This window comes from Tetrao urogallus (assembly GCF_951394365.1).
Source record: "Tetrao urogallus genome assembly, chromosome: 6".
Taxonomy (NCBI): Eukaryota; Metazoa; Chordata; class Aves; order Galliformes; family Phasianidae; genus Tetrao; species Tetrao urogallus.
Genome location: NC_136819.1, coordinates 13,042,801 through 13,056,853, shown reverse-complemented (window position 1 = coordinate 13,056,853; position 14,053 = coordinate 13,042,801). Strand labels below are relative to the sequence as shown.

The following is a 14,053-nucleotide window of genomic DNA, read 5'->3' as shown; positions in this document are numbered from 1 at the left end:
TGCCATAAGTAGCACAGGTTTTTGTTACTGCCATATTGGAAGTCATACTTGGATAAAAAAGAAGCCACCTGTAGGACTAGTTAGATATGATTTTACTGAGCAGTGACACTTCAAAACTAGAAAGGAACAGCCCAACACAGGCAGATCAATTAGTGTTTCGCTATCACAAAACCTACTGTAATTAAGCAATCTCCAAACACTGTGCACATGTAAAACTGCCAATCCTACATTAACTATACCTGGATCCTGGGGTAATGAAACCACCTTGGAACACGGTGAAAACGACACATAACTTTGTTCTCCCATAATTTTGTTGGTCACAGTAAAGTTTATGTTAGTGAAACCTGCAACACTTGCCCTGTTAATAAGGGAGAAAAAAACAACACATACATGACATGGTTTTAATAGCCATAGGCAAGATCTATGATTTCTTCATTATCTTCTTGCTTTCAACAGCAGCAAGATAAATACCTGTACGAATGAAGAGGAATCAACGGTCCATTTTCATAGCCATACATGGTGTTTCCCTTGCCTACGTCAACAATGTTGTGCCCATTCTGAGAATTTAAAGATGTCATCTCCTCTACGTCTATGACATATGTCACATAGGTAGCTGTCATCTTCTGCTTGAAATCGTTGTATGTGTAGCTCAAATCAGACTTTGAAGGCCAACAACCTTCAGGAGAAACAAGGATATAAGTGGTACACATAACCCACTATTTTTGTGATCACCAGCACAGTTGGAGAACATGTCACATTAATCACAATTTTGATTGCTCCACAAGCACTGCCTGAAACAAAAAACTGAGGGCAACACACAGCCTCAGAAATTCCTTCTGCTGCAGTGCAATTTACTTGGCTACCTTTCCCTACTTTCTGGTGTCATTCATTTAATCTCCTTTTGGTTTTACTCCTCCCATGCACAGTAAAGCTTCTCTGTGAAGGCATGTTAGTGATGGATTCTGTGTATTTGTGGACAACTTCTGCTACGCACGTCAGTTATGTCCATACTCTATCAAATAAATATCAAATGTTGAGAATACTCCACAAATAAGTAAAAGGACAGAAAAAGCAATTTGAGCTTGATAACATCATGCTGTTCAAATAGCACCAAGTTTAATTCAGGGTGATGATAAACTCATCCTGGCCTCTACTATCTTGCTGTGTCTGACATAGTCTTTTCATCTAAACCCTGAGAAATGAAGGAGTTTTATGTTTTCTCTTGCCATAGAGACAGATCAGATAAAACAATCAGTGAGAAAAACAGTTTCTCTTCAAAAACACTCAGAAAAACAGGATAATGTAATCAAACAGTGATCAACAGGATAACAGTTGCAGAACAGCATCACTTTGTGCAGTGCCTGCTGTTAAAAGATGAACCCCAGAAATTTGAGGCAGATTCTATAGCTGGGATGTGTGATGTAAGTGATGACAACACAGCTCAAACTACCAGTTGTCTGACAACTCAAGGGTAAACAAAATGACTAAAAATATTCCAAGTGCTATGAAAAAACATCTTCCCCACATAATTGAAGTTCGCTTACATTGCTTTCTGTTGATTGCCTTTACAAAGCTAAAGCTCCTTTAGAAGCAGATACAGCACTGAATTCATCCTTAAAAAGGAGAAGTTGTAAAGGGGTTCTGAAAGATTACAAAGTGAAGAAGCAAGTTTTCTACCACTGCATAGATAAAATTTGATCTGACACGCACTGCAAGCAATAGCAAAGCTCCTAGTAATTGCTGCTGTGTAAGAACAACGCACAACATAGCTCTCTGAAAGCACTAATTTTTTCACAGTAAAAACAACTGAGATTGGAATTAACTTAGTCACCTAGAAATGAATATTCAGTAACACTGTAAATACTTCTGATGTCCTGTCTGGTTCCTAGCTCCATTCCAAAAGGATGTACATGGTCCCTAGCTTCTTTCCAAAAGGACATACAGCCCAAGTTATATCTGCACTTCTCTGTGAATGTCTTGGTTGTCACTCTAGGGTATCTTATCCATCTTTTGCTTATACAAAAGAATGAACAGTCCCCTCTATTTATCCTAAAAGTAATGATGTCTGCTTTGAGACAGAGAAACACAATTCAAATGCATTAATACTATCCAAACACCAAAAAATGAAGTTACGTTTGGCCTTAAGGATGTTTTCTTCTCCTACCAAAGCACTGATTGGATTCCATAAATGTGCAGAATCTTTCTTCCCTAATTCTCTCAAACAAATCTTCAAATTTCACTTACTTGAATTCTTTACAGTCAAAACCACACGGAATAATACACTGAATCTCATCAAGACTAAAGAAGACTGGTTGAAAATACAAGCAGAGTTATCACTGTGTGTAAGACATTGACATTCAAATCAGCAACTCCAAGGCAGCTAAGTCACATCTGAAAAATAGGAATTTTCTGTACTTTCATACTATAGATAGCTGGCCATTTCTTGGACATATATTATATGGAAAACCACAGAAGAAAAATCTACAAATTGCTGCATGACAAATTTCCATTGTTAAAACAAAGGATAAGCAGAAATGTCACAATCTACTTGGGGAAAAGTTATCTCCACCAGCTGTGCTATTCCTTCAACGTGCAGTAATAAATAAAAAGATCAACCTGAACCTACACTGTAAAGTTATGTTCCTTTATTTTACGATTTCTTTCTAGACTTTCACCAATTATAGAAGCTTTGATCCTTTAAAGTTGTGATGCTTATAGACTATTATCTAGCTTTCCCCACAAGTAATGCTGACAATGTTACTCAAGCCTTCCACCTGCATCCAATCTTTCTCAGTTTAAGTGTTTTAAGTCAAAAGGAAAGTTCTCTCTCCCTATAAGCAGAAAAAAACCCACCAAACCACATTTTGAAACTGCTTATATTATTAATTCTGAAAATTATTTTCTTGGAGAAAAGGATTCTACAGTCTTGTAGCAGTAACAGCACAGTGGTAGTACTTAAGAGTCTCTTCTACAAGGACAACTTAGGCTGAAAATAAGGCAGAGTGAAAACAGTGGCTTTCTGAAAACAAGGAATGATCTTACTTCCCTCAAGCAAGGTACTTACCTCATCATTTCTGAAAGATGATTGAAAACACTGAGTCTTTTATTCTCTCCATTTAACATACACATAAGGATAGAAGGAAAAAGCCTCTTTACAGTGAGAGTGGTGAGGCACTGGAACAGGTTGCCTGGAGATGTGGTTGATGCCCCAACCCTGAAGGCATTCAAGACAAAGCTGAATCGAGCCTGGGCAACCTGATCTAAGTGTGGTGTCCCTGTCCATTGCAGGGGAGTTAGACTAGATGGCCCTCAGAGGTCCCTTCCAACTCTAAGGATTCTATGATTCTATGAACATCTACTTTAAAGTCTAAAACATAGGATATTCACTACAGTAAATTTTTTGTCCTAATAAAATGCTGTCTGATGAAGTTATTGCACGCAGCTGGAGACAATATTATAACAACTTACCTTCTGCTTCAGTTATGATCATTACTGCATAAGCTTTTAATGGTCCATTCACTGACTCAAAGTCAGGAAACTCAACAGTCAGTGAGTTGTGACTGACTGCCTTGACTACAGGAGCTTCGTTTGGAACAGGTGGATCTATAAACAGACAAATATGCATATTCTTAGTACTTCAATGACAGACAAAGATAAGTTTTTCAAACAAGAAAATGTTCTTTTAATGACATTGTTCATAGCGTGCATATAGAATCATTTAGGTTGGAAAAGACTGCTAAGATCATCAACCCTAACCATTCATGTAACTACCAAATCCATCACCAAACCAAGGCCCTCATTGCAATGTTCACACATTTCTTAAACACCTCTAAGGACAGCAACTCCTCGCTTCCCTCGGAAGGCTGTTCCAAAGCCTAATCACCCTTTCCATTGAGAAATTCTCCCTGATACCAAACCTGAACCTCCCCTGGCACATCTTGAGGCTGTTTCCATGAATCCTATTACCTGTCACCTAAGAAAAGAGACCGACATCTTCCTCACTGCAGCCCTCTTTCTTCTCCAGACTAAACTGCACCATTTCCTCCAAACGTCTTGTTTTCAAATTAAGCCATCCTCCAGATTTGTTGTTCTTTTCTGAATGTATTCTGGCAACTCTTGTACTGAGGGAGCCAAATACAGTATTCAAGATGCAAACTCACCAGTCTCTCTGTACTCAGCACTCCTGCTGACCATGCTGTTTTTGACACAGGCATGTATGCCATCAGTCTTCTGAGCCACCTGGGCATACTACTACTCCCATGCTATGTATTGCCCAGCTCCTCCAGGTCTTTTCTGCTAGTCTGCCTTCCAGCCACTCTTCTGCAAGTCTGTACTGCTGCACAGGGTTGTCGTGATGAAACTGCAGCACCCAGAACTTAGCCTTATTGAAGGCCATGTAACTGGATGTGGTCCCTCAATTTAATCTACGCAGATCCATCTGCAAAGCCTTTCTACCTGCCCAACTGACAACTTACCACAGGTGCACTTGATCTCATCAAGATCATCTACATAAAAATTACAAAAAACTACCCTTAATACTGAGACCTAGGGAATCCAACTTGTCACTAACAGGATTCACATTCACAATGACCTCCCAGGACTGGCCATCCAGCCTACTTTTTACCCAGCAGACAGTGCATCCATCCAAGCCATGCGCAGACAGATTTTCCAGGGGAACACTGTGAGAAATGGTATCAGATGCTTTGGAAAAGTCCAAGTAAACAACATCCACATCCTTTCCCTTGTCTACTATGCAGGTCATCTTATCACAGAAGGTAATCAGGCTAGACAAGCAGGACCTGTCTTTCATAAAATCATACTGACTGGGTTATGATAACCTTGTTATCCTATACATGCCATGTGATGGTAATTGAGATGATCTGCTTCATGAATTTCCCTGGTCATCACCCCTTATGGTGCATGAGATAGACTTGGCATTAATGTAGTACTTCATCAATAAATGTATATGCTGATATATAAAGTTTATTCTTCTGAAATAGCAAAGTTAATATTTTTGTCCTCAAAATATCTTCTGTTATCTGATCCTAATGCTTACCTGTAATGCTTGTATTACATATTATCTGCACTGGAAGACTTGTTAAATCTTCTGAAACAGTTGTAATATTAACAGTATAGGTTTTGTAATAATCTAAAGGTTGTGTTATGAAGCTTTCTTCTGAGCCTTCTCTCCCACAGAATTGACTGTGTTCATCTTTTGTCCAAGTATCATTAAATATTTTGATATCAAAGCTAGAGTAGTCACCATAAGGACAGTCCCACTTCAGCATTAGGTAAGATGTATTAGCCACTGCTTCACACTGAAATGAACTCACTGAGGAAGGAACTGGGAAAAAAAATAGAAGAAATCAAGTATAGTAGCAAAGAAAAAGTAGACTGTTTATAAGCTCTTCTGTGTATAAGAATTTGTAAAACGTTGGTATTCCTTTCTAGTTCTAAACAGAGGAAGCTATTGCCTACAGAAAAACAGTGTGGACGAGGTGTGTTTAGCACACTGTAAATACACAGACCCCTTCTGCATTAACTCCCTGCAGATTAATTTACTGAAAAAATGAAGTTGAATAGCTGTTCATCAAAGTCAGCAAAGCTTTCAAATACTGTTCAACGACTGAACAAGAATATTCTTAGACTTGTAAACAAATGCTAACTCTCTGTGTAATTACATAGAATGGTTAGTGGCCAACAAATAAAAAAAATAGTCTTTGTTATTCATAGCACTCTCTGAGATTTACAGATAGCTCTTACAAAAATTTCAGCTAGTCATCTACCATTTGCAGCTCCAGAAATGGACAAATGTGCATACAAACAAAAGAACATGTGGTCAAAGGATGCAGATGTGCTACCATATAATAGAAATGCTACACATGGCCTTACTGGATAGGTATGTTAGAGTGCTACGAACACTGTACATGTGGAAAGTGACCGTAGAGCAGATAAATAATGAAAGAGGAAATAACAATGAATCCAAAGAACATGCTTAAGAGACTAAAAAGAACCACAATTGACCCCTCAAAACAGCTCCAGAACAAAGGAAGAGGGAGACCAAGAAGAGAGTTACAGCAGGAGCAGCAGCACTGTAGTCACTTTCCAAACAATACACTCTGTGCAAACACATCCCATGAAACTCGTACCCACACTGACAGCAGGCAGGCAACATGCAGCACCTCTGCCTGTAACAATATCTCCGAGCTCATGCAGGTAGGCAGAATACAGGCAGAGCTGTTGCACATCTAAACACAATCCATCAGCAACACAACTGCAAGAAACAGCCACTTACTTGTATTTTGGCTTATAGATGCTCCTTCTCCTTCCGTCTGACCATCAGCCGCTATTGCAAAGACCGTGAAATTGTAAGAGGTCCCAGGGATTAAACTGGTTACAATACTTTCAGTGACTATTGACATGGTCTCGTTAATTAGACTTTCACGTGCAACCTCTATCCTGTACGTGTAGGAGGCTGATGCTGTGTCATTCACTGTCCAGGTTAAGTTGACAGAAGTCATAGCAACATATTCTGCCTTGAGACCAAACACCTTGCTGGGCTCTGAGAAAGGCAAGACAACAATCCATCAACCTGCAACAATATCAGCTCACAAATAAAAGAGGAGAAACACAAACACACAGCTACATCACTTTCTTCACATCACTCATCAATCAGAGTGCTGGAGCACCAGAGGTTCATGGAGGCTTTTCCATCAATGGGCTTGTAAGAGGAAAAAGATGGAAGAGTCATCTTGAGTGGGATTCATCTCCTTCCTGCATTCAGAAGCAAGAGCAGCCATGACTATTGTGCCAGTACTCCCACAGTTTCCCTTGGGAATGTGGAGAGGTGGGCAGGAAGGACAATGGTGCAGGGGAATGGAGCAAAAATAGTGCATCTCAGCACAGCTAAAGGTAACAAAAAAAGATCAATTATCACTGGAAGACAAATGGGAGGGAGGACCTAGGAACCCTTCTGCTTTTTCCACTGTTCAAGGCCCCAAGCTCACTCCAACAGCACAAAGAACATCTCCAAGACCCCCTCTACAGCATTTCATTCTCCACCCATCTCCAAACCAGGGCAACCAGTCACTATGGACAGGCAAATCAGGAGACACAGACCTTTGGGTAACAACTGGAAAGACAAGAGCACATACATGTGTACGTTTCAGGAGAACAGCAATGACAAGGCGAGCACACGTTGCCACTGAAATACAGCATGGTCACTAACCAGCTGCACTACAGCCTCACAGACCAGCTCCAGAGGTCTGCCCCACAGCACATATGAAGACTTAAAATACACAGCACAGCCAGCTAACAGGATGGACAACGCAGTTCTCCTAAGCCAGTGCTGCCCAAAGCTCACTTCTCCACTCCAGATTCCCAGCAGACATGGGTCCCAAAATAACAGAAGACCCCCAGATGCACTCTGTTTTGTGTGTGAGAGCATTAAAGATACAGGTCTGAACTCCATATTTTCTTGGAAGTGAAGGCAGTGAAAGTGCCTAAACAAATCCCAAGCAGAAAAGGAAGTTCCTCAGGAAGCGTCCTTTCTATGTGCCACAGGTATTGTTAAGGAAATGTATTCCTTCCTGTTTATCAGAGAAAATTGCTTAAGGTTGTTATAAGAATCAGGGTTATGTTTATAACATACACATACCTCCAACTGCAAGCAGCCTGCGTGTAGCAGCTGTGCCAGCAAAAATACTGCACTCCACCGCTCAGAGAATTAAGCAGAGCCCTGTGCTGCACAGCAAAACACAGTCTACCAGAAACACAACTACAAGAAAGAGCCACTTACTTGTATACAGGCTTATGGATGCTCCTTCTCCTTCCGTCTCACCATCAGCTGCTACTGCAAAGACTGTGAAAGTGTACGGTGTCCCAGGGGTTAAGCCAGTAATTTCAGTTTCTGTGATATTTGATGTTTCGTTGTTAATGGAGTGCCCATTGCTAACCTCTATTCTGTATCTGTAGGTATCTGATGCTGTGTCATTCACTGTCCAGGTTAAGTTGACAGAAGTCACACCAACATACTCTGCCTTGAGATCAATCACCTTGCTGGGCTCTAGGAAAGGCAAGACAAAAATCCATCAATCTGCAACAATATCTCCTCGAAACAATAGGGGAAAGACACAGACACACCACTACTTCACTTTCTTCACATCACGGGTCAATCAGAGTGCAGGAGCACCACAGCAACAGCACCAGAGGTTCCTGGAGGGTAGGAAGGACAATGGTGCAGGGGAATGGAGCAAAAATAGTGCATCTCAGCACAGCTAAAGGTAACAAAAAAAGATCAATTATCACTGGAAGACAAATGGGAGGGAGGACCTAGGAACCCTTCTGCTTTTTCCACTGTTCAAGGCCCCAAGCTCACTCCAACAGCACAAAGAACATCTCCAAGACCCCCTCTACAGCATTTCATTCTCCACCCATCTCCAAACCAGGGCAACCAGTCACTATGGACAGGCAAATCAGGAGACACAGACCTTTGGGTAACAACTGGAAAGACAAGAGCACATACATGTGTACGTTTCAGGAGAACAGCAATGACAAGGCGAGCACACGTTGCCACTGAAATACAGCATGGTCACTAACCAGCTGCACTACAGCCTCACAGACCAGCTCCAGAGGTCTGCCCCACAGCACATATGAAGACTTAAAATACACAGCACAGCCAGCTAACAGGATGGACAACGCAGTTCTCCTAAGCCAGTGCTGCCCAAAGCTCACTTCTCCACTCCAGATTCCCAGCAGACATGGGTCCCAAAATAACAGAAGACCCCCAGATGCACTCTGTTTTGTGTGTGAGAGCATTAAAGATACAGGTCTGAAGCCTGCATGCTCTATGAATGGAACTTAACTTCACCAAAATTTTGGAGACGTTGGTCCTTGGAAAAATTATTTGTTGCAGGCAATAGCAACAAATTCAAATAACAGGATCTGGCTTTTGTTTCTTCTCTTCTGTTATCAAGCCCACGCTTGATAGATAGCCTGCAATAGGTTCCAGAACGAAAATATCATCTCTGCCCACACCAGCACTGAATTACAAGCCTTGCACAGGTATGCAGAGCCCTGTCATGTACAGCAAAACACAATCCTCCAGAAACTGTCTCTTAAGACTCTTAACGACTGCAAGAAACTGTCACTTACTTGTATACCGGCTTATGGATGCTCCTTCTCCTTCCGTCTCACCATCAGCTGCTACTGCAAAGACTGTGAAAGTGTACGGCGACCCAGGGGTTAAGCCAGTAATTTCAGTTTCAGTGATATTTGATGTCTCGTTGCTAACGGAGTGCCCATTGCTAACCTCTGTTCTGTATCTGTAGGTGTCTGAAGCTGTGTCATTCACTGTCCAGGTTAAGTTGACAGAAGTCACACCAACATACTCTGCCTTGAGATCAAATACTGGTGTTGGCTCTAGGAAAGGCAGGAAAACAAACTGTCAAGACAGAGAAACACAGAGAAAAGCCACAACTATATTCACATAGATTGAGCATTAAATGTAGCCTACAAGCACTTCTAAGGTACTGATGCCCTGCTACAGACATGCTGGGACATCTGTGTAAAGGCCTCAGGAATTTTAAGAGATTCTCTTTATTTCGTGTCACATGACAGAATATATTTTTCCACAATGGCTTCCCAGAGAGATATAGAAATGGAAATCAGGTAACAAAGCAGAACACAATCCCCCTTGTTATTTTGTATTGACTTAGTGTGTTCCCTTGCCACTAATTTATACGGATGTTGTCTGCCCCCTTTCCATACCGGAGCTAAAATGCAAGACAGCTCTTCTCCCATCTGCCCTTCTGATCTGGAAGAAAGGTGCCACAGCACAAAGCGACAGAAGTGGCAGTACAGTTGATAATGTGATCCTAGACACTGTCCCAGCCCACGGGAATCCCAGGCCATGGGCTGTGCAGACAGCTCAAAAGAATCTTAAACAACAAAAGTCTCCCTTGCTCACCACAGCCTATGAAAAACCCTATGACAACCTGCTCCAAGAAGCACTGCAGGGAGCCAGTTCAGCCCTAACCTCCAGACAAGGTCATGCTGCTGTAGCAACTAGACTCCTACATATCTCATCAGTTAGGCTGTTCAAGACTAACTGCTCTACAGGCATCTCTCATACAAACTGAGCCCTTTATCTTTTTAACAGACTGTTTGACATTCATGTTCACAAGAACCTGAAGCAAAGCAACACAGCAATGAACAACAGTACAAAGCTGGGAAAAAAAAAAAAAAAAAAAAAAAGGAAAAAAAGCAGGACTCAGTTACAAACTGTTTCTTTACTTGCAGTTGAGAGGCACTAATGGTTTCTTACTTGTGTAGAGGCTTGTGAATGCTCCTTCTCCTTCTGTATGATTATCAGCTGCTACTGCAAAGACCTTAAAATTGTACGGTGTCCCAGGGATTAATCCAGTAATCTCAGCCATCGTGACATTCGATGTCAGGTTGTCATTAAAAGAGACACTTGTAACCTCTATCCTATACGTGTAGGAGGCTGACGCTGTGTCATTCACTGTCCAGGTTAAGTTGACAGAAGTCACACCAACATACTCTGCCTTGAGATCAAGCACCGCACTGGGCTCTGGGAAAGACAAGACAACAATCCATCAAACTGCAAGAGCATCCGCTCACAAAAATGACAGAAAAAAAAACAACACGGACACGACACTAATTCACTTCCTTTGGTCAATTGTCAATAAGAGTGCAGGAACACCAGAGGCTCGTGGAGTTTTGCCACAAATGGGCTTGTGAGGGAAAACTGAAAGAAAAGTCATTCTGAGTGGGATTCATCTCCACTTGGCATTCCACAGAAAGAGCACACATCACAACAGTGCCAGCACTGCCAGGATTTCTTTTGGAGATGTAGAGAGGATGGCATGAAAGAGACGAGGGCTGAGAAGAATATACAGAAGGAATACAATTAAAATGAGCAAGCTACAAAACCAGTCAGATCAGGGCAATGTTTCTGCTGCATTCTAATATCCCATGTCTTGCAAATAGCCTGCATTGGGCTCCAGGATGAAAACATCACCTCTGCCCACACCAGCACTGAATTACAAGCCTTGCACAGGTATGCAGAGCCCTGTCATGTACAGCAAAACACAATCCTCCAGAAACACGACTGCAAGAAACTGTCACTTACTTGTATACAGGCTTATGGATGCTCCTTCTGTCTCACCATCAGCTGCTACTGCAAAGACTGTGAAAGTGTACAGCGTCCCAGGGGTTAAGCCAGTAATTTCAGTTTCAGTGATATTTGATGTCTCGTTGCTAACGGAGTGCCCATTGCTAACCTCTATTCTGTATCTGTAGGTGTCTGAAGCTGTGTCATTCACTGTCCAGGTTAAGTTGACAGAAGTCACACCAACATAATCTGCCATGACACGAAGCACCGGGCTGGGCTCTAGGAAAGGCAGGAGAACAAGCCGTCAAGATAAAGAATTACGGAGAGAAAAAATGCCAGTCACATTCCCTTATTCCACGCTGACTGAGCACTAATTGTAGCCATACAGCATTTCAATAACACCAACCTATTTTTTTTTCTAGCTCCAGGAAGAAAGGATCATTGCATTGTGAAACACTGTTACATCAGAAACCAAAGGTTAAAAGCTGAGCTGTTTAAAATAGACTGCAAGTTTATCTGGAATTGAGAGGCACCATTAGTTCCTTACTTGTGTACAGGTTTAAGGACAATCCTTCTTCTTCAGTTGTACTGTTGACTGGTGTTGCAAATACTTTGAAGTTATAGGATGTTCCAGGGATTAACCCAGTGATTTCAATTTTGTTGATATCTGACGTTTCGTTGCTAACGGAATTAGCAGTCCTAACCTCTATCCTGTACGTGTAGGCAGTCAAAGCTGTGTCATTCACTGTCCAGGTTAGGTTGACAGAAGTCACACCAACATACTCAGCCTTGAGATCAAGCACCGGGCTGAGCTCTGGGAAAGGCAAGACAGCACTCCATTAAACCTGCAAGAATACCCACTCAAAAACAACAACAACAGAAAAACAAAGAAAGAGAAAAAAAAAAGCCACAGACGCACGACTACTTCACTTTCTTCACATCACTTCTCACTAAGACTGCATAAGCACCACGGCAAGAGCACCAGAGGCTCCTGGTGGATTTGCCATCAATGGGCTTGTAAGAGAAAAGTAAGGAAGAGACATCTTGAGTGGGATTCATCTATCTCCTGCATTCAGAATCAACAGCATGCTTGACCGCTGTGCCAGCACTCGGATTTTAGGGAGAGATAAGTCCTTGGGAAAATTCTGTTTTGCAGGCACCGGTGACAAATTCAAACATCATCTGTGTTGTGCTTCTTTTGCACTCTAAAAGCCCACACTTTGGAAGATTGCTCACAACGTGCTCCAGGAGAGAAACTATCCCCTCTGCACATATCAGTGATGAATTAGAAGCCTCATTCGGGTAGGCAGAGCCCTACGCTTGCACAGCAAATCACAAAATACCAGAAACACAACTCAGAAACAGCCACTTACTTGTATACAGGCTAATGGATGCTCCTTCTCCTTCTGTATGATTATCAGCTGCTACTGCAAAGACCTTAAAATTGTACAGTGTCCCAGGGATTAATCCAGTAATCTCAGCCATCCTGACGTTCGATGTCAGGTTGTCATTAAAAGAGACACTTGTAACCTCTATCCTATACGTGTAGGAGGCTGACGCTGTGTCATTCATTGTCCAGGTTAAGTTGACAGAAGTCACACCAACATACTCTGCCTTGAGATCAAGCACCGCACTGGGCTCTGGGAAAAACAAGACAACAATCCATCAAACTGCAAGAGCATCCGCTCACAAAAATGACAGAAAAAAAAACAACGCGGACACGACACTAATTCACTTCCTTTGGTCAATTGTCAGTAAGAGTGCAGGAACACCAGAGGCTCGTGGAGTTTTGCCACAAATGGGCTTGTGAGGGAAAACTGAAAGAAAAGTCATTCTGAGTGGGATTCATCTCCACTTGGCATTCCACAGAAAGAGCACACATCACAACAGTGCCAGCACTGCCAGGATTTCTTTTGGAGATATAGAGAGGATGGTATGAAAGAGATGAGGGCTGAGAAGAATATACAGAAGGAATACAATTAAAATGAGCAAGCTACAAAACCAGTCAGATCAGGGCAATGTTTCTGCTGCATTCTAATATCCCATGTCTTGCAAATAGCCTGCATTGGGCTCCAGGATGAAAACATCACCTCTGCCCACACCAGCACTGAATTACAAGCCTTGCACAGGTATGCAGAGCCCTGTCATGTACAGCAAAACACAATCCTCCAGAAACACGACTGCAAGAAACTGTCACTTACTTGTATACAGGCTTATGGATGCTCCTTCTGTCTCACCATCAGCTGCTACTGCAAAGACTGTGAAAGTGTACAGCGTCCCAGGGGTTAAGCCAGTAATTTCAGTTTCAGTGATATTTGATGTCTCGTTGCTAACGGAGTGCCCATTGCTAACCTCTATTCTGTATCTGTAGGTGTCTGAAGCTGTGTCATTCACTGTCCAGGTTAAGTTGACAGAAGTCACACCAACATAATCTGCCTTGAGATCAAACAGCTTGCTGGGCTCTGGGAAAGGCAAGACAACAGTCCATCAAACTGTATCTGCTCACAAACAGAACAGAAAGAGTATCTGCTGACAAGAAATGCAGGAAAGACACAGACACACCACTGCTTCACTTTCTTCACATCACTCATCAATCAGAGTGCAAGAACACCACAGCAACAGCACCAGAGGTTCGTGGAGGCTTTACCATCAACGGGCTTGTAAGAGGAAAATGTGGAAGAGGCATATTGAGTGGGATTCATCTCCTTCCTGCATCCAGAAGCAAGAGCAGCCATGACTATTGTGCCAGTATTCCCACAGTTTCCCTTGGGAATGTGGAGAGGTGGGCAGGAAGGAGACAATGGTGCAGGGGAATGGGGCAAAAATAGTGCATCTCAGCACAGCTAAAGATAAGGAAGATCAATTATTGCTGGAAGAAAAACAGAAGGACCTAGGAATTCTCCTTCTTTTCTACTGCTC

At 42.2% G+C, this 14,053-nt stretch overlaps 1 protein-coding gene across 1 annotated transcript in view; it reads right to left on the bottom strand.

Moving 5' to 3' along the window:
* Positions 1-14,053, bottom strand: part of PTPRJ (protein tyrosine phosphatase receptor type J) — a gene marked incomplete at both ends in the record, with an annotated part of 67,636 nt that overhangs the window by 8,613 nt on the left and 44,970 nt on the right. Inside the window, 11 exons of the mRNA XM_079537407.1 lie at positions 240-358; positions 472-676; positions 3,469-3,603; positions 5,057-5,344; positions 7,799-8,065; positions 9,154-9,420; positions 10,325-10,591; positions 11,153-11,413; positions 11,682-11,948; positions 12,508-12,774; positions 13,336-13,596. Of these exons, the coding sequence (XP_079393533.1) occupies positions 240-358; positions 472-676; positions 3,469-3,603; positions 5,057-5,344; positions 7,799-8,065; positions 9,154-9,420; positions 10,325-10,591; positions 11,153-11,413; positions 11,682-11,948; positions 12,508-12,774; positions 13,336-13,596 (2,604 nt within the window). The remainder of the gene's footprint in view (positions 1-239; positions 359-471; positions 677-3,468; positions 3,604-5,056; positions 5,345-7,798; positions 8,066-9,153; positions 9,421-10,324; positions 10,592-11,152; positions 11,414-11,681; positions 11,949-12,507; positions 12,775-13,335; positions 13,597-14,053) is intronic.